At 50.3% G+C, this 18,894-nt stretch overlaps 1 protein-coding gene across 1 annotated transcript in view; it reads right to left on the reverse strand.

The window, feature by feature from the left end:
* The window catches only part of LOC140429392 (spermatogenesis-associated protein 9-like), a 54,644-nt gene that overhangs the window by 30,863 nt on the left and 4,887 nt on the right, over positions 1–18,894 (reverse strand). Inside the window, exon 2 of the mRNA XM_072516316.1 lies at positions 17,338–17,423. Within this exon, the coding sequence (XP_072372417.1) occupies positions 17,338–17,423 (86 nt within the window). The remainder of the gene's footprint in view (positions 1–17,337; positions 17,424–18,894) is intronic.

Below are 18,894 nucleotides of genomic sequence, written 5' to 3' on the forward strand. Positions count from 1 at the left end.
CTGCAAGCAATGCTTTCTGTCCAAAAGGGATTCCAAGACACCTTTGGGGAAAGTTTAGAACAGGAAGACAATCCTGATTGGGAAGAACTGCAAGAGACAGCGCAGAGATATGTTCAGGGAACATGTGCGCAGGGAAAGCCCCAAAGGAGGAGAGCACCCCCACCCCCCACACAGCAGGTAATACAGGCTCCCATGAACCCTGTAACAACCCACCGCACCGCCACAGCAGACGTGGCGGACGTCTTATATTCCACCCCCCTCAGTGACCCAATTACGGGACGCGTGTGCTAAAATCACACCGTTCCTCCCCGCTTCAGACCCACACCATTTCTTTGCCACCGTCAAACACCAGGCGACCATGTACGGCCTGGATGAGAAAGAGCAGGTAAAGCCCACGGTCCTCAGCTTAGACCCATCAGTCGCAGCAGCCCTCCCCGACCCACAGAATGTAGGAGGAGGCACCCTTGCAGAAATACATACCGCGATCCTGGATGCGATCGGGTATAACCGGGGCGACCCCGTAGACGGTCTGAATAAATGCAGACAGAAAAAGTCTGAACACCCCACAGCGTTCGCAGGACGCTTGTGGATTCACTTTGAAGCCATTTTCGGCAACGTAGACCGTGCCCATTTGTGCGCAGACAATATGGCCAAATGGACCCGCACCCTTATCTCCCATGCCACGGAAGCAGGACAGAATGTCTGTAGTAATTATGACCCCTCGGAGGAGGCTCATAATGAGAAGTGGGTGGTCAAAAGATTGTCCCGCGTTTGGGAACAAGCGGCTCACAGCAAACCCGCAGCTAGAACCCGAGGAAAAACAATCCGCCGCAGACGTGCAGGCAGTAAGAACCACTCTTCACAACCCCGCCTGGGTAAACGAGGGAAAGAGCAGCCCCCCCAGCAAAACCGCAAGAATGCTACAATTGCGGACAATTGGGACATTTTGCCAAAGAATGCGATGGCCCTAAAAAGCCACAGAGAGCCCAACAGACAGGCACTCTCAGTAAGAAAAAAGCAGAACCCATACATAGCGTTAGCGCCCAGTCTGATCAGACAGACTTGACCGGAACGGACTGACGGTGTACAAGCTCCCCCAGCTGGGTCTGCGATACCCTGTGGGATAGGTCAGGACGACCCGTAGTCGCAGCAAAGGTTAGGGGACAGCCGATCGAGCTTCTCTGGGACACAGGAGGGTCCCGCACAACCTTAAATTCCTCCACCCTTGGTAAGGACACGTGGCCCACCACAGCCATTGTCACCCTCAGCGGCTTCACAGGCCACTCACAACAGGGACATATCACAACCCCTGTACCCATCCAAATCGGCACCATTAATACAAAACACCCCGTAGTGTTAGTCGTCCTGCCCCCAACAGCAGAGCACATTTTGGGGATCGACTTCATGAATTCTCATCACCTCTCTTTCGATCCAGTCAACCAGTGTGTCTGGAAGATGGCGAAATCCGCTTGAGCCCCCGCAACGCTCAATATAGGGGATTATATGAACACAATTAGCGCAGTAGGCGAGTTTTGGTTCAACCCCACCACACTCAGCACGGACCGACAGGTTAGGGCAGTCCTGCAAAAAAACAGGGCAGCATTCGCAACCCACAAACACGACTGTGGATGGATGACCGGTTCCGTACAAATAACAGGACCGAACCCTAGACCCCAAAAGCAGTACGGATTCCCCCTAGAAGCAGAGGGAGAAATCCTAAAGGTTATAGAAAGTTTATTAGAGCAGGGCATCCTAAGATCGGTAGCCTCAACTAATAATGCCCCGATTTGGCCAGTTAGGAAACCCGACAGATCATGACGCTTGACCATAGATTATCGGGAGCTCAATAAAGTCGCCCCCGTAGCAGCCCCCACCGTTGCAACAAGTCCCGAGACCATGCTCAAACAGGGACTCCATGCCCGATATTTCACAGTTTTGGACGTCAGTAATGGGTTCTGGTCCATTCCATTAGCAAAGGCGTGCCAGTATAAATTTGCCTTCACTTTCAGAGCGCAGCAGTACACGTGGACATGCCTGCCACAAGGCTTCCACAACTCCCCCTCCATTTTCCACCGACAGCTGGCAAATGGACTAGCAAAACTTTCTCGCCCCGAATGTCTGGTACAGTATGTAGACGATCTACTACTGCAGACAGACACGAAGGAAGAGCACATTGAGCTTCTGTCCGAACTCCTGGAATTACTACATTCCATTGGCTGTAAAGTAAACCCCAAAAAGGCCCAGATATTGGAAGAGAAAGTGGTATATTTGGGTACAATTATCACACACGGCAAACGCGAGATCGAGCACAAAAGAATTGACTCGATCGCTAAATTGCCCCTTCCCCAACACGTTTCAGCCCTCCGGTCGTTTTTAGGACTGGTTGGCTACTGCCGAAACCACATTGACGGTTTCGCCAGCAAGGCAGCGCCCCTCTCAGACCTCCTAAAGAAAGGAGCCCCCTGGGAATGGCTTCCGCAGCATACGGATGCTGTGGAATCATTAAAACAGGCGCTCATAGCCGCCCCCGCACTACAAGTTCCTGACCCGCTTTCCCCTTACGCAATAGAGGTAGCAACCACAGACCGCACCCTTTCAGCCGTGCTCCTGCAGGAACGGCACGACCAGCTAAGACCCGTGGCTTATGCCTCCCGAATTTTAGATGCTGTGGAGCAGGGATTCTCAGCCTGTGAGAGACACCGGCTCGCAGTTTTCTGGGCAGTCCAGTACTTCTCATACATTACCGGACTGAACCCCATCATCTTTTTGACCGAGCACACCCCCACCCAACTTTTACTAGACAGACGACTTAAAGATGGTACCGTCAGCCAAATCCGCGCTGCTAGGTGGACCCTTCTCTTACAAGGACGGGACATCACAGTCAAACGGACCAAAACACACACATACTTAGCGGACAATCTACAGTACCCCGGAACCCCCCATGAGTGTGAAATCATCTCGCCCCACCATAATACAGGCCCCTTTATAGCCAAAACACCCCCCAGAAAACTAGCCACTCCATCTCAGAACCCCCCTCACCCTGTGTGACCCCATTAGGATCTATGTGGATGGATCTTCCACAGTCCTGGATGGGCAACGCATAACAGGTTGTGGGATTTATGTGGAGGACGCGCAGGGACGCGCCCTCAAGGAAATCGCATTAAAATTACCCGGACATTTAGGCGCGCAGGCAGCAGAGCTTGCGGCCATCGCTTACATTGTAGAGCACCTAGATTCCTTCCCCAGCCCAGCAGACATATATTCAGACAGTCTATACGTGTGCAACAGCCTCACTGAATTTCTGCCCCTCTGGGAAATGAGAGGATTTGTTTCCGCGGATGGGAAACCCCTCTCCTCAGCCCCATTACTCCGCCATATTTTGGAAAAAACCAAGAACCGGACCTTTGGCATTATAAAAGTCCGCAGCCACCATCGTTCCTCCCCCCCTGGAAATGTAAAAGCCGACGCACTGGCTAAGGCAGGATCCAGGCATGGGTATTTTTGGAAGCCCCCCCGAGTGCGCCCCAGTGAGTGCACCAGTGAGTGCAGTTCAGGTCGCGCAGACTAGGATCGAAGATCTAATAGAGGCCCAGAAGCAGGATAGCGCTCTCACTGAAATCGTGAAAGGGAAGTTTCCAGCCTCATACGAGAGGTACAGAAATACAATAACCACACATGACGGTGTGGTGCTAAAGGACACCCTTTATGTAGTTCCGGAGCAGGATAGGAACCAAATAATCTGTTTATTCCATGATAGTCATGGACACCAGGGAATCGAACCCACCGCAGCCCACCTCAAACAGCTTTGTTGGTGGCCTAATCTCAAAGAGGATGTATCCCATTACATTGAGAATTGCCTCATCTGCACGCAGAACAACCCAGATAGATATGCCAAAAAGGGACATCTCAGCCACACCCGACCCGTTAACAGCCCCTGGACTAACCTCCAGATCGATTTTATAGGTCCATTGCCCCCTTGCAGGAATGGCTATAAATATGTTCTGGTGGTCATAGACACTTTTACAAAGTGGGTGGAAGCATTTCCAGCCCGCCCCAACACCGCGAAAACCACAGCCAAAATCCTAACCCACCACATTTTTACAAGATGGGGACTCCCCCGCAGTATTGAATCGGACCAAGGTTCTCACTTTACGGGACGGGTCATGCAGAACGTTCTCACGATATTTGGCATAACCCAAAAATTTCACATTGCGTACCACCCTCAATCGAGTGGTATAGTGGAGCGCATGAATCGGACCCTAAAAACCACCCTTAGAAAAATGGTCCAGCAGAACAACACCACTTGGGATTCTGTCCTCCCCTTTGCGCTGATGTTTTTGCGTAACACTGTTTCCACCTCCACAGGTTTCACCCCAGACATCCTCATGACCGGACGGCCCATGAAAGGGACAGAGTACTTGTTGGGTTTAGACCTGACCAGCCCTGAAGTTACGGCACTCACCCACGAGAAAGCCGTTGAACAATTACTTGTAAATATAAAAACGGCTCAGTTAGCAGCCGCTGTTACACTGGGCACTAAAAGAAAACAGAGCAAGGCCTGTTGTGATAAGGCAGTACATGCAACGGAGTATAATATAGGACAACAAGTGATGTTGTCTGTGTATAACCCCAGCACATTTCTGTCTCCGAAATACTCGGGTCCGTACTCCATTACGGATAAAGTAAGCCCATCGGTATATAAAATCAAATACCAAAATGGTAAGACTGCGTGGTTTCACATAAACCAGCTAAAGGCTTATGGAGCACAGTCAAACCACGCCCACCACGTCATGCTTGACGCAGCAGACCAAACCCCGCCCACAGCCAACATGACCACACCAACCCCCTCCACGTCCAGCCCAGACACGGACTCGCCCCCGACTCCACCCACAAATTTTACACTCCGCCCCGGAACGCCCACAGACTGCAGCAGCAGAGACAGCGACTCTGACGACAGCCACAGCACGCCTCCCTACTATCCTGGTCCCATACCCAACGACTCCGAGTTCGACTCCAGTGACCCCTTCCTCATCACTTTCTTAAACAAACCACACCACCGACCACCGAACCACACGGACGACCCCGACTTTATCCCCACTCAACTTGACGAACGCCATTGGCACCGCGACAACTCCTACAGACTCGTCCGCAACGACGAGAGCAACCCCAACTCATACCACGCAGCCCTCTCAACATTAATTCACTCCAGAACTTGGCACCCGGGAGAAGGGGACGACCCCGACTCTGACCCCCAATCCGCCAACCCCTTTGCGACCCTGTTCGCAACAGAGAACTGAGGTGTCCACATGATGATTTAAAGGAGACACTTGGGGAAAAGTGTTGTCCTTCCTGATGGAACCTGCAGGATGTTTTACGTTGTTTGTATGTTTGTTTAAGTGTTGTTCGTCCGACAGGAGAATTTTTCTCACACGCCCGTTATGCCGAAACCTCTGAGGACTTGCCTCAGAGACCCACCGCGGCCAGACGATTCATCAGCGGTACCAACTTGTCCACAGACACAACGGTACCAACTTGTCCTCAGATACCTGGTCAGCACCACACGCTCGTTCAGAAGAACTAGCTTTTCAGCTGGTACTGGTCCAACTGCCAGACGCCCGTTCTGATTCGATGGTAGAAGCACAGCACTAGCTTTTCAGCTGGTACTGGTTCAAGGCTAGATGCCCGATCTGATTTGACGGGAGAATCACAGCAGCAACCCCACCATGATGACTACATTTTTGCCCGTTCTTGTCGGTTGCTCAGGCAGTGGAGAAACGGCGTGATACCCGCCCTGCCTGGGGACCCCCCCCCGTTGGTCAATAACACTCGGGTAGAGGAGATACGGTATTGGTAGCTGTCCTACCCGGGGACTCCATCCAAATCTTACCCGTCACGGCCCATACGCACCTCATTCGACCTTTTCCTTTCAAAAACAGTTTTATTTATTTAGGCAACCTTTGGGTTGCTGCCAAATGCTATTTACATCCTAGAACATTTGGATGATAAATCAGCACTGGTCCACCATTGGGAAGTGTGCCGTGTCCTAACATTTGTTTTGAAAAAAAAATGAGGGAGTCACATATAGCGACCAATTATAAGGGAATAATTGGCCCCGCAGGACAGACAGACTAACATACCGGATATTGTACCAAGGTAGTTACAGATACTATGCTTGTTTTACAGAACTCAAGAAGCTCCACGACCGGAGAAAACAGAGAACACAAAGAAAGAAAAAAGAAAGAGGACAGCCATGAGGACTTCTTTCATCGTGATCAAGATTTTTATACTGGACATTTGGTTGTGCGGGAACACGGACCCCATTACTTCAAACCCCCCAGCCGTTAATATTTCACTGCCCCGCAGTACCGAGGGCCCAGTCACCAGCCACGCTGCATTATCCTGGCGTGCCAAGTTCATAACTTGGTACTCCCTGTCGTACGTTATTGAAGCACTATTAGCGTTGGCCATACTCTGCTGTGCAGTACAGACTATGCGCCTCCGCAAGTGGAGAAGGAGAGCGTACCGCGCTCGAACCCCGGTATATCGGATCCAATCCCTTATGTTCAGGTATGACCAGACCCCAGACCCCCACGACCTATAATACAAAAATAAAGAACAAGCACTTGCGTTTTCGTGTAAATAAAAAGATGTACAAAACTTTCATGAAAAAAAAAGTATGATCCTGAGCTTGACTGCCAAGCCAGGAAAGAATATATGGAATGTTATGATTGTTGTTGTATGTTTTAGAGAGATAGGATGATGCAATGCTTGATGAGTATATTTAGGTAAAATTAGAGGTTCCAAGTTTTTATTTTGTAGATACATGCCCCTGCCTGACAAAGCGCCCTCAAGAATTGTTTAGGTAAATTTTTGTGCATAGCTAGGGTCAGAGTAGTGGCCATGTAGCAGGTGCCCCCCCCCCCCCCCGGTCAGGGAACGGAAAGGACAAAATCTATGATCCTTCACGCTTCGCGTTAGGATCACAAGGAGGGACTGTTGCCACCTAAAATGGCTGATTCCCTATTAATTTGGCCAAAACCCGATTTAAAATGGTTCACCGAAAAGGTTGATGGGAAAAGCAGCCAACAGGACACAAATGGACAGAATAGCATATTCGGCTCTGGGGAAGTCGGCCCAGAGCGATACTCAAGACCATTAGCAGCACATCAACCCAGACATCTACAGTTTAATCGGCTATCCCCGGGAACAATTACAACATATTAGCAATTGAATGCCGGGCCAGACCTGTCGGCGCCTGCAGTGGCCGAAACAAAGACAGGTGAATGACCACCCCCCGATCAAGGAATCGCCCCGTTATTGGACGTATCGAACCCAGTGATTGGGAACAAGTCCAATCACTTGGGACTCAGGGTCAAGGGCCGCCCCGAGAGGCGGGAAGCCCCTGGGCCCTATAAAGTACGGGGCCAAGTTCAGATCTCTCTCTCTCTTCGCCTGCTCGCGACCTTCGCAAGAACATCGACCAGAAAGCGTAAGTTTGACTCCAGCGATCGCTACCCGATAGAGACTCCTAGCCATCGACCTGTATCAGCCTTTTGAATCCCGCGGGCCAGATCCGATTGGATAAGCCTTTCGTTTCCCTGACCTGGTGGGCCCTTCCTAAAGCTAAGTATTGGCCAGTAGTGATAGGTTTCTATATAGATAATAGCATTATTGTGTAAGCATTACTTGTTGTATATAATAAATGACCGTTGATTTCAATCTTACTAAGAGGTGTGCTGACTTAATAATCATAACTCGAGCTTGAACTACGTGGCGGTATCAGAAAGATACCTGGCGACTCGTGAGCAAAGGTGACGTAATTAGAACTAAATAAACTAAGGCTAATAAGAGCAACATAATTGGCGACTCCGCCGGGACCCGACATAGAAGTGGAAAACCACTCCGGGAGAACCCCAACAATTTTTATTAGAATCCAATCGGAAACAAAAACAAAAAACCCACAAGTGTTCAAGCGGTTCTGGTTAATAATTCACAATTCGGAAGTGTGTGTATGCATGCGTAACTAACAGGGTTATAAGGTAAAACGGATAGATTTTGTTGCGTCAAAACTGTCGGAAGTCTGTATTTTCGGAAATTAGCGCAAGCCGTACCCGCATCTACGACACCACCTTAGCCCCCTATTCCAAATTTGAACGTAACGAGCAGATAAGAGAGATGGCCATGCAGGCAATGCAACGCCTCATGAACCCCGAAGAATTTGCGGTCGCACCGATCAGCAGCGTTAGAGTGGGACAGTGTCCCACAGTCAGCATGGCTTTGTGCGTGGAAAATCATGTCTCACAAATTTGATTGAGTTTTTTGAGGGAGTGACCAAGAAGGTAGATGAGGGCAGTGCAGTAGACGTTGTCTACATGGACTTTAGCAAAGCCTTTGACAAGGTACCGCATGGTAGGTTGTTGCAGAAGGTTAAAGCTCACGGGATCCAGGGTGAGGTTGCCAATTGGATTCAAAATTGGCTGGACGACAGAAGGCAGAGGGTGGTTGTAGAGGGTTGTTTTTCAAACTGGAGGCCTGTGACCAGTGGTGTGCCTCAGGGATCGGTGCTGGGTCCACTGTTATTTGTGATTTATATTAATGATTTGGATGAGAATTTAGGAGGCATGGTTAGTAAGTTTGCAGATGACACCAAGATTGGTGGCACAGTGGATAGTGAAGAAGGTTATCTACGATTGCAACGGGATCTTGATCAATTAGGCCAGTGGGCCGACGAATGGCAGATGGAGTTTAATTTAGATAAATGTGAGGTGATGCATTTTGGCAGATCGAATCAGGCCAGGACCTACTCAGTTAATGGTATGGTGTTGGGGAGAGTTATAGAACAAAGAGATCTAGGAGTACAGGTTCATAGCTCCTTGAAGGTGGAATCGCAGGTGGACAGGGTGGTGAAGAAGGCATTCAGCATGCTTGGTTTCATTGGTCAGAACATTGAATACAGGAGTTGGGTCGTCTTGTTGAAGTTGTACAAGACATTGGTACGGCCACACTTGGAATACTGTGTGCAGTTCTGGTCACCCTATTATAGAAAGGATATTATTAAACTGGAAAGAGTGCAGAAAAGATTTACTAGGATGTTGCCGGGACTTGATGGTTTGAGTTATAAGGAGAGGCTGGATAGACTGGGACTTTTTTCCCTGGAGCGTAGGAGGCTTAGGGGTGATCTTATAGAGGTCTATAAAATAATGAGGGACATAGATAAGGTAGATAGTCAACATCTTTTCCCAAAGGTAGGGGAGTCTAAAACTAGAGGGCATAGGTTTAAGGTGAGGGGGGAGAGATTCAGAAGGGCCCAGAGGGGCAATTTCTTCACTCAGAGGGTAGTGAGTGTCTGGAATGGGCTGCCAGAGGTAGTAGTAGAGGCGGGTACAATTGCGTCTTTTAAAAAACATTTAGATAGTTACATGGGTAATATGGGTATAGAGGGTTATGGGCCAAGTGCGGGCAACTGGGACTAGCTTAATGGTAAAAACTGGGCGGCATGGACTGGTTGGGCCGAAGGGCCTGTTTCCATGCTGTAATCTTCTATGATTCTATGTCCCATTTGGGAAGTGGAAATTCGCAAATTTCTGCAGGGCAAAGGATGGCCCGTGTGGAGCGGTTTCTGTAATAATGACGACTCAGGTCCCGGAAGTATAGGGCATACTTGGTGGGAGAACATGAGTGAAATCCATAAGAAAAGCTTAGCGAAAGCACGCAAGCCGATGGCAATCGTGTCCTGCATGGCACAATTGCGAGGCACAGAGGAGGTCATCAGGACGCTCCGAAAAGAAATAGAAGGCATACATCGTATGAGTAAAATCGATGTATGCGAGATGGAAAAGGAAAACCTGGAATTGAAAAGGCAGTTAGAAGCCAAGGACGAAGAGGTGGCTGACGCCAAACGGGGTCACCAGTCTTGTCTGGCGCATTTAAGCAGTTTTCAATCCCAGTATGAGAAGGCTTATCAGGACACGCAGCGTGCCATCCTGGTTAAGAAAGAGACGGAGAAGCAGGTGGAGACACTACAGAAGCAATGTAGTGATCTCAAGGCAGCCTTGAGAGCGCTCCATGCTGCAACCACGGAACAAAGGCAGAGTACCTTAGACCAACCAAAGTGCCGAAAGCAAATTGCAGACCTGCAAGCAATGCTTTCTGTCCAAAACGGATTCCAAGACACCTTTGGGGAAAGTTTAGACCAGGAAGACGGCCCTGATTGGGAAGAACTCCAGGGGCCTCGGGAAAGCTCCCGCGCCCATCAGCGAATTGAGCATCGTGCTCACATATGCCCCGGTATCGAGCCCCTCAACTCCTTCAGGGAGACACAGAATCCGAAGATTCTTCCTTCTCGACCTATTCTCCGGGTCCTCAAATCTTTCCGCCCACCTCTTATGCAGCACCTAGTGTGCCTCCACCTTCACCGCCAGGCCCAAGATCTCATCCTCGTTCTCAGAGGCTTTCTGTCGTACCTCCCGGATCGCCGCCCCCTGGGCCCCCACTAGCTTCTCAATCGCTGCCTTCATTGGCGCCAGCATTTCTGTCTTCAGCTCCTCAAAGAAGCGTTTAAGAAACTACTGCTGCTCCTGCGACCACGCTGCTTGGTCTCCACCCGCCGCCATCTTGCTTTTTCTCCCTCTCCCTTTTCGCTGCTCCAAGATCTCTTTTTTCACCGCTCCACTCCTGGTCCAATCCATATACTGTCGGGGGGACCCTGCTGTCACCTTCCCACACTGGAAGCCGTCGAACAAGTGCCGTTGGGGCCCCTCTAGAGAGCCCTAAAGTCCGTTCCCGGCGGGAGCTGCCGAACGTGCGACCTATTCAGGCATGGCCGCAACCGGAAGTCAAGCTTAGACATTTTCATAATTTGTTAGTGTAGTGTTAGTAATAAATAACTTTGTTTATAAAACAAAGTCTGTTCTATGTTCACACGGCAATATCAAGATTCAACATCAACCCAATCAAAGAACATTACAGCGTTCATCCTCCTCCTCCAGTACGTCGCCCCTCTGCTGCGCGATGTTGTGGAGGACGCAGCGGGCCGCCACAATCCGGGCGACCCACCCAACGCCATACTGAGGTCCTGTCCAGAGCGGTGCAGGCACCTGAACCACATCTTCAGGATGTTGAAGCACCGCTCGATCACGATCCTGGTCACTGCATGGGCGTCATTATAGCGGGACTCTGCGTCGGTCTGTGGCCTCCGCATAGGCGATATCAGCCGCAACCACAGTGGATTACCCCTCTCACCCAGGAGCGACATCTGATGGTCACACACCAGCTGCACATTCATCGAGTGGAACGCCTTTCAGTTTGTATAGAGCGGCCTGTCATCTGCAGGTGCTTGTAGGGCAACATGCATCCCATCGATCACCGCCTGGACCGGGGCATCTCGGTCATTGCGGCGAGCCCTGCTGCCCTGGCATCCTGGTGGGCTTGGTTCACATTGAAATGGATATCTTGTACCGACTGGGCATAGAGGGCGTCCGTGATGGTGCAGATGCACCTGTGCACCGAGGTCTGTGAGATCCCGGACAAGTCCCTACTCGGCGTCTAGAAGGAGCCCGTGGCGTAAATGTTCAGGGCGACCGTCACCTTGATGACCACCTGAATTGGGTGTCCTTCCCACATTCCCCTGTGGTGTCAGGTGCGCCATGATCTGCCAGATATGTCGCACTATCCCACTGCTCAGCCGGAGTATTCAACGGCATGCTCGCTCTGGCAGGCCCTCGAATGACAGGCGCTGCCAGTACACGCAGGGCCTCATACAGCATCTCCTTTGCACTTGTGGCTGTCTCTTGTTCCTCTGGGGCAGGCTCTGCTGCTGCAGCTTCCTCCTCCTCGAGCAGTTCCAGCTCGTACAGCCTCAGTGCATCTTGAGAGCTGCGGAGACGAGGAGGAAGGCCATCATTGCTGGTTGTATTCCAATATCCATTGTCTGCAAAGGATGAAAGGCTGGCATGTTAGCATGGTGTGTACCCCCGTGCCCAACCAGGTCCACTGGGCTACACAGTGGACTCAGTTGGCACTGCGGACTCTACTCCACATGTTCCGCCTCTCCTCACCCTCGCACCCCTGGCCCCGTCGGTGCCCAGCACCGTGGGGACATTTGGCCCTGGCACCCATCCCTGCTGCCGGGAGTATCATCTGCTGGTGCTAGCTATGCCAATAGGTCGCTCCGCGGCATCCATCCGGTGCTCCCCTTATGGGTTACCGTGGGCGTTGCCTTTGGGTGGGATGCCCTGCCAGCAGATGGTGGCCTGTTGTGGGGGTTGGTATGTCAGAGGGTGGGGTGGAGGGTGGGGTCTGGGATGCAGGCTGGGGTCACCCAAACGGCCGGTGTCACTGCAGAACCAGGGGCAAGGTGGGTGGTCAGTGGGGTGCGCAGCACGATGGCTGCCTTGTAGACCGCAGCAATGGTGGCCCCTGCCTGGACACCACCCCAGTCCCATGGGGGGTCACCTCAGCCTTATGCCCGTTCGCCCGTCACCCTCCCCCAGCCTGCCCGGCCAGTGTCCAGTCTGGCAGCCCATCGTTGCGCCTCTCCGTGTCCTACCTGTCATGATATGCAAACATGCAACCAATGAACACTCAGAATAGGACACAACCAATGGGCAGTCAGGACACTCAGAGGTGGCATCACCACAAGGGGGCATGACATAAACACTATAAAAGGGATGAGGCACTCACACCCTGCCTCTTTCCACAGACAGACATCTAGAGAGTTAGACAGGGTTGATCAGCAGCATCACACCCCAGCACGTGGCTCAGAGCAAGCTGGTACAGTTAGACTGAGTTACTACAGTTAGATTAGCAGAGAGTCAAACTCATTTGAAAACTGTGTTAATAGTTCAATAAACACGTTGAACCCATTTCAGAGTCTGGAGCATCCTTCAGTTAAGACTGCATCAAGTAGCAGCCTGTGTTATCCGAAGCAGCATAACACAACACTACCTCCTCTCTCTCCCTGATCAGCCACAGCGCCTGTTTCTTGATTTTTAAAAGCACAAGTGAACTTCGCCATCGGGAGGAATTCCCCCCACTAGAGGCAGAGAATTCCGGAGGCCCCAGAGAATACCGGGTCAGGCCCGTTAATGATATGCCAATGGCGTTTACTGTACGTGCGGAGTGGAATGCACCGGAGAATTGTGATTTGGTATAAAACCGGCATCCGCCCGACTTTGTCAGATCCGATTGTCTGCCCAATCGTATTTCCCGATTCCGGCATCAACCGACGGAGAATCCCGCCCCATGGCCATAAAGGTTAAGGGCATGATCTAACCAAATTGGAACAGAGTCTTGTGGCGAGTTTGTTTAGCTGGGCGTTTCCGGGCGCTACACCACGTTGTAATTTGGGGCCTCAGCAGGGAACTCCCAGCCGAGTTCATTTCCTGCATTGAGCCCGATCTCTCGAGCCCACAGCGTGACCCCCGAGTACCCCCAGCTCACCCATAAGGGAGTCCTTGGGCCTCTCTGTACCCCACCTCGCACACGCAGGGCACCCTGAAAGCTGATCCCCACCATGGGAAAAATGCAAGCCTGGCAGTGCCTTCTGGGCAACTTGGCAGCGCCTGGCTGACATCCAGATGGCACTTCCATGGTGCCCATCTAGCAGTGCCAGTGTGCCCATCTGGCAGTGCCACGTTGCCCAGGTGGTACCAGTAGTGCCATCCTGCCCAGCGGGCAAGCATCTGAGGGCTTCCGATCCCCTCGGAGAACCCCCCAAGTGCCATTTTGTGTTGGTCCCCATTTATGGGGATCAGCACCCGTCTCTGTGGCAAAGAGATTAGATCCCAACATCTCAGGGGATCAGGGGAGTGGATATTAGAGTGAGACTACCTGTCTTATTCTTATATGCAGATTTACAAAATACTGTGGGTGGAATTCAGATGGCAATCTTTCGCAAGATCACGTTAGATCTTGCGAGACGTGGCGAGCCAGGTAGATCCCTGAAGAGGGATCTCCCGGCATCTATCAGCCACATTGCACCACCTTCCCAGCACAACACGGCTAGTAGATCACGCCCTAAAGGCTGGGAATTCTGTGGCAAGTAACTCACCTCCGAACTACCCAAAGCCTGTCGCGCCATCTACAACAAACAAGACAGAAGTGTGATGAAATACTCCCCCTTACCCGAATGAGTGCAGCCTCATCAACACTCAGGAAACTTGGCACCATCCAGGACAAAGTAGCCCAATTATTTAGCACACTATTCACTATCTCCAACGTCCAATTCCTATACCACTGACGCATAGCTGCAGCCGTGTGCACCATCTACAATATGCCATGCAGCAACCCACCGAGGTTCCTTCAACAGCACCTTCCAAATCAGTGACCGCTGCCACCTAGAAGGACAAGGCGAGCAGATACATGGGAAAACCACTATCTGCAAGTTCCACTCTAAGCCACACACCATCCTGACTTGGAACTATATTGTTATTCCTTCACTGTCGCTGGGTTAAAATCTGGGAATTCCCTCCCAACAGCACTGTGGCTCTACCTGCACCAAATGGACGGCAGCAATTCAGAAAGTGGCTGAACATCACCTTCTCAAGGCCAATTAGGGATGGACAATAAAAAAGCTGAAGCCAGCAATACCCTTGACCCATGAGAAAAAGAAATAAGCTTCAAGATCATAGGATAGTTGATAATGTACTAAAAGATTATTGGCAAATGGTTGGCTGTTGGAAACCATGAGCGGTAGAACATAAGCAGGACTCTAGGCCTGCACGCGATGGAGTTTAGAAGTTTAGAAGGGTGAGGGGGATCTCATTGAAACTTACAGGATACTGAGAAGGCCTAGATAGAGTGAACGTGGAGAGGACATTTCCACTAGTAGGAGAGACTAGAACCTGAAGGGACAGCCTCAGACTGAAGAGACGTCCTTTGAGACATAGATGAGTTGGAATTTCTTCAACCAGAGGGTGATGAATCTGTGGAACTCTTTGCCGTAGAAGGCTGTGGAGGCTGTGGAGTTTGCCGTAGAAGGCTGTGGAGGCTGTGGAGTTACTGAGTGTCTTTAAGACAGAGATTGATAGGTTCTTGTTTAAAAGGGGATCAGGGGTTATGGGAAGAAAGGGGATGAAAAACATATCAACCATGATTGAATGGCGGAGCAGACTTGATGGGCTGAATGGCCTAATTCTACTTCTATGTTTTATGGTCTTGTCTGTTGGCTACCAGTTACTAGTGGAGTTCAACAAGATTCTGCCTTGCTGTTGTTTATCTTTTTTGACTGAATTGGGAAGAAATTGTTCCCAAAGTGTCTAAATTTGTGGATGACACCAAACTTAGAGCAATGTTAAATGATCAATGTTAGTGCACACAACTTCAAAAGAATTTTGAAAGAGATAGTATCTGTAGATTGTGTTATAGAAGACTACAGAGCAGCAGTGAGAGCTTGTGGTTTCAGTGGATAGGTCACCAAAGCCTAGAACAATGTTCCCATGTTGTTAGAAAAGCAAACATAGAAGATTCATTTTGAATATTCATATGATTTCCACCCGGATAATAGCTTCATCTGGATGGAACCAACTCAGCTGGCACAAAGTGCACATCCACAACTACAACCAGTGTGCTACTTGCACTAAAGCCTGGAATTCTGCAACAACGCACATCTGTGCAGCATTTCAGATTTTGTCCAGCAGTTTTGAGTGGTACTTTTGGCTTCATGACAGTGTTGTGAATATTGACTCTTCTCATTAAAGGATTTGACAGATCTGCCCCTGCCTTATATGCAATGCATAGCTGGATACAGCTTGCGCTTTGCCGTGAGTAGATGCTGAAGCTGCTCGCCAAGGCTTCTGCGTGCTCTTTTCTTCTTCAATAATTATTCAAATTGGTTAAACTCTAAACAATGTTAATGGTTTTTGTGTGGTGCTGAAGTCGCACATCTCATTTTGGTTACTATTTTAGACAAATAAGGAGTAACCAAGGAAGTAAAGCAGACACAGTGATCAAAATACATTTTTTTTCTCTATTTGCTGTCTTACCATTTTATCAAGCACATCATGTACACCATGCAGACATGAGCATTGAGATCACATGCCCAGGAATGTAGAAATATAGGAAAAGCAGGTGTAGGCCATTCAGCCCTCAACCCCGCTCCATCATTCGATTCCATTATGGCTGATATTCTACCTCAGTGCATTTTTCCTGCAGTATCCCCATATCTCTTGATATCTTTACTATTTAGAAATCTATTGATCTCTGGCTTGAACATGCTCAATGACTGAGACTTCACCGCTCTCTGGAGTGGAGAATTCTATTCACGACCCTCTGTGTGAAGAAATCTCTCCTCCTGTTAGTCCTAAATGGCCTGGCTCATATTCTGAGACCGTTTCCCCTGATTCCCGACAGGAGAAATATCATTCCTGCCATCTAGAATTGTGTATGCATCCAGTTTGATCTGCATGATAGTGAACATTATTTGTTTTTAACTTGCTAATCAGAAATGCAAAAAACTACATAATTTGGCAGGGCGGTGATGCAGTGGTGAGCACTGCGCACTGCTGCCTCACGGTGCTGAGGACCCGGGTTTGATCCCGGTTCCAGGTCACTGTCCATGTGGAGTTTGCACATTCTCCGTGTATCTGCGTGGGTCTCACCTCCACAACCCAAAGATGTGCAGGGTACGTGGATTGGCTACGCTAAATTGCCCATAATTAGAAAAAAAAGAATTGGGTACTCCAAATTGGAAAAAAAATTGATTCCCATTTGGCCATATGTGCCTAGTGGCTAACATAGTCAACATTGCTGCTGTAAAAGCATCTTGGTACAATTAGCATCATTTAGCAGTGAACGCCACAGCTCACAGTGGGCGGAATTCTCCCATGTTTTTTCAGAGTGTCAACCTCTGGTTGAAACCCAGCTCCACTGCCGGGTTTTGCCAGATTGTGAGCCTTCCCGAAAAATAATTAATGGGTGTAGTTTACGTCATCACTGTGACAGGGCAGGGTCTGATAGAGCTCCAACCAGCACAGGAAGAAAGGCCCCCAACAAACCCTCCACCGACATCCCCCCCCACCCCCCCCCCCCCCCCATAAGCATTGCTCCCCACCCACTGCCTCTGCCCTCACCAGAAGCATTAGCATTGGGGCTTTCACCACCCCCCTACATCAGCATTGGATGCTCTCACGCCATTCCCCCCCCTTGGAAAATCGGAAAACTTGATCTTGCCGGCGAGAATCATGTTTTCCGATTCTTGAGGGATTTTCCACCCGCGTCGCCGTTCTCACTGACGGCTAATGCAGGCTGGAAATCACCTCTATAGTTTATCTTACTCCTGTTTACAGAGCTTTTCAGTAGAAATTTTATATTTTCGCTCCTCAGGTGGCTATAATATACCTGGGATTGCACCAGCAATGTTAGATTTGGAAATTCATCCTTGGCCTCCTCTACAATGCCCAATGCAGCCCGCTGGACGACAGTAGCTGCAAAAGAAACAGAATAGCACTAAAGCTAGAGCCATTCACTCAAATAGCTCATAACGGGACTTTATACAAAACATCAATACATGAACTAGTAAATTTTTGAAATCATTCACAAAGTAAAATCTGAATTATTATTTTAAAAAAATATATATTTATTAAAGTTTTTTAACACAATTTCTCCCTTACAAACAATAACCCCCCCCCCGGTAACAAAACAAAATGAGAAATCGCGCAGGGCAAGATATATACATGGCAAAATGATATATTTACACAGCTTTGTACACTGGCCCTCACCCGTATGTGCCAGTTTCCCCAACCCTTCATGTTATCTCTTGCTCATCCACCCTCCCAGGCAGTCCCGCCTTTCCCCCCCCCTCCCCCCCCTCCCAGGACGTCCCCTCCACCGCCCACCCCCCACCACAAGGTTGCTGCTGCTGCTGGCTAACGCTCCGCGAGATAGTCTAGGAACGGTTGCCACCACCTGTAGAACCCCTGCGCAGACACTCTCAAGGCGAACTTAATCCTCTCCAACTTTATGAACCCAGCCATACCATTTATCCAGGCCTCCAGGCTGGGGGGCTTCGCCTCCTTCCACATTAGCAAGATCCCTCGCCGGGCTACTAGGGACGCAAAGGCCAGAATGCCGGCCTCTTTCGCCTCCTGCACTCCCGGTTCGTCCACTACTCCAAATATTGCTAGCCCCCAGCTTGGCTTGACCCGGACTTTCACCACCTAAGATATTACTCCCGCCACTCCTCTCCAGAACCCCTCCAGTGCCGGGCATGACCAAAACATATGGACATGGTTCGCCGGGCTCCCTGAGCACCTTCCACATCTGTCCTCTACCCCAAAGAACCTACTCAAGCTCGCCCCCGCCAAGTGCGCTCTGTGGACCACCTTAAATTGTATCAGGCTGAGCCTGGCACACGAGGAGGAGGAATTAACCCTACCTAGGGCATCAGCCCACATACCTTCCTTGATCTCCTCCCCCAGCTCCTCCTCCCATTTACCCTTCAACTCTTCTACCAGCGCTTCCCCCTCTTCTTTCAACTCCTGGTGTATTTCCGACACCTTGCCCTCCCCGACCCATACACCCGAGATCGCCCTATCTTGAACTTCTTGTGCCGGGAGCAATGGGAATCCCCTCACCTGTCGCCTCACAAAAGCCCTCACCTGCATATATCTAAAGGCATTTCCTGGGGGTAACTCGAACTTCTCCTCCAGTGCCCCTAGGCTCGCAAACGTCCCGTCGATGAACAGGTCCCCCATTCTTCCAATCCCCGACCGATGCCAGCTCTGGAACCCCCTGTCCATCTTCCACGGGACAAACCGGTGGTTACCCCTGATCGGGGACCACACCGATGTTCCCATTGCACCCCGGTGCCGTCTCCACTGGCCCCAGATCCTTAGCGTTGCCGCCACCACCGGGCTCGTGGTATACTTTGTCAGTGAGAGCCGCAGCGGTGCCGTC

Source organism: Scyliorhinus torazame, chromosome 9 (genome assembly GCF_047496885.1).
Source record: "Scyliorhinus torazame isolate Kashiwa2021f chromosome 9, sScyTor2.1, whole genome shotgun sequence".
Classification (NCBI taxonomy): domain Eukaryota; kingdom Metazoa; phylum Chordata; class Chondrichthyes; order Carcharhiniformes; family Scyliorhinidae; genus Scyliorhinus; species Scyliorhinus torazame.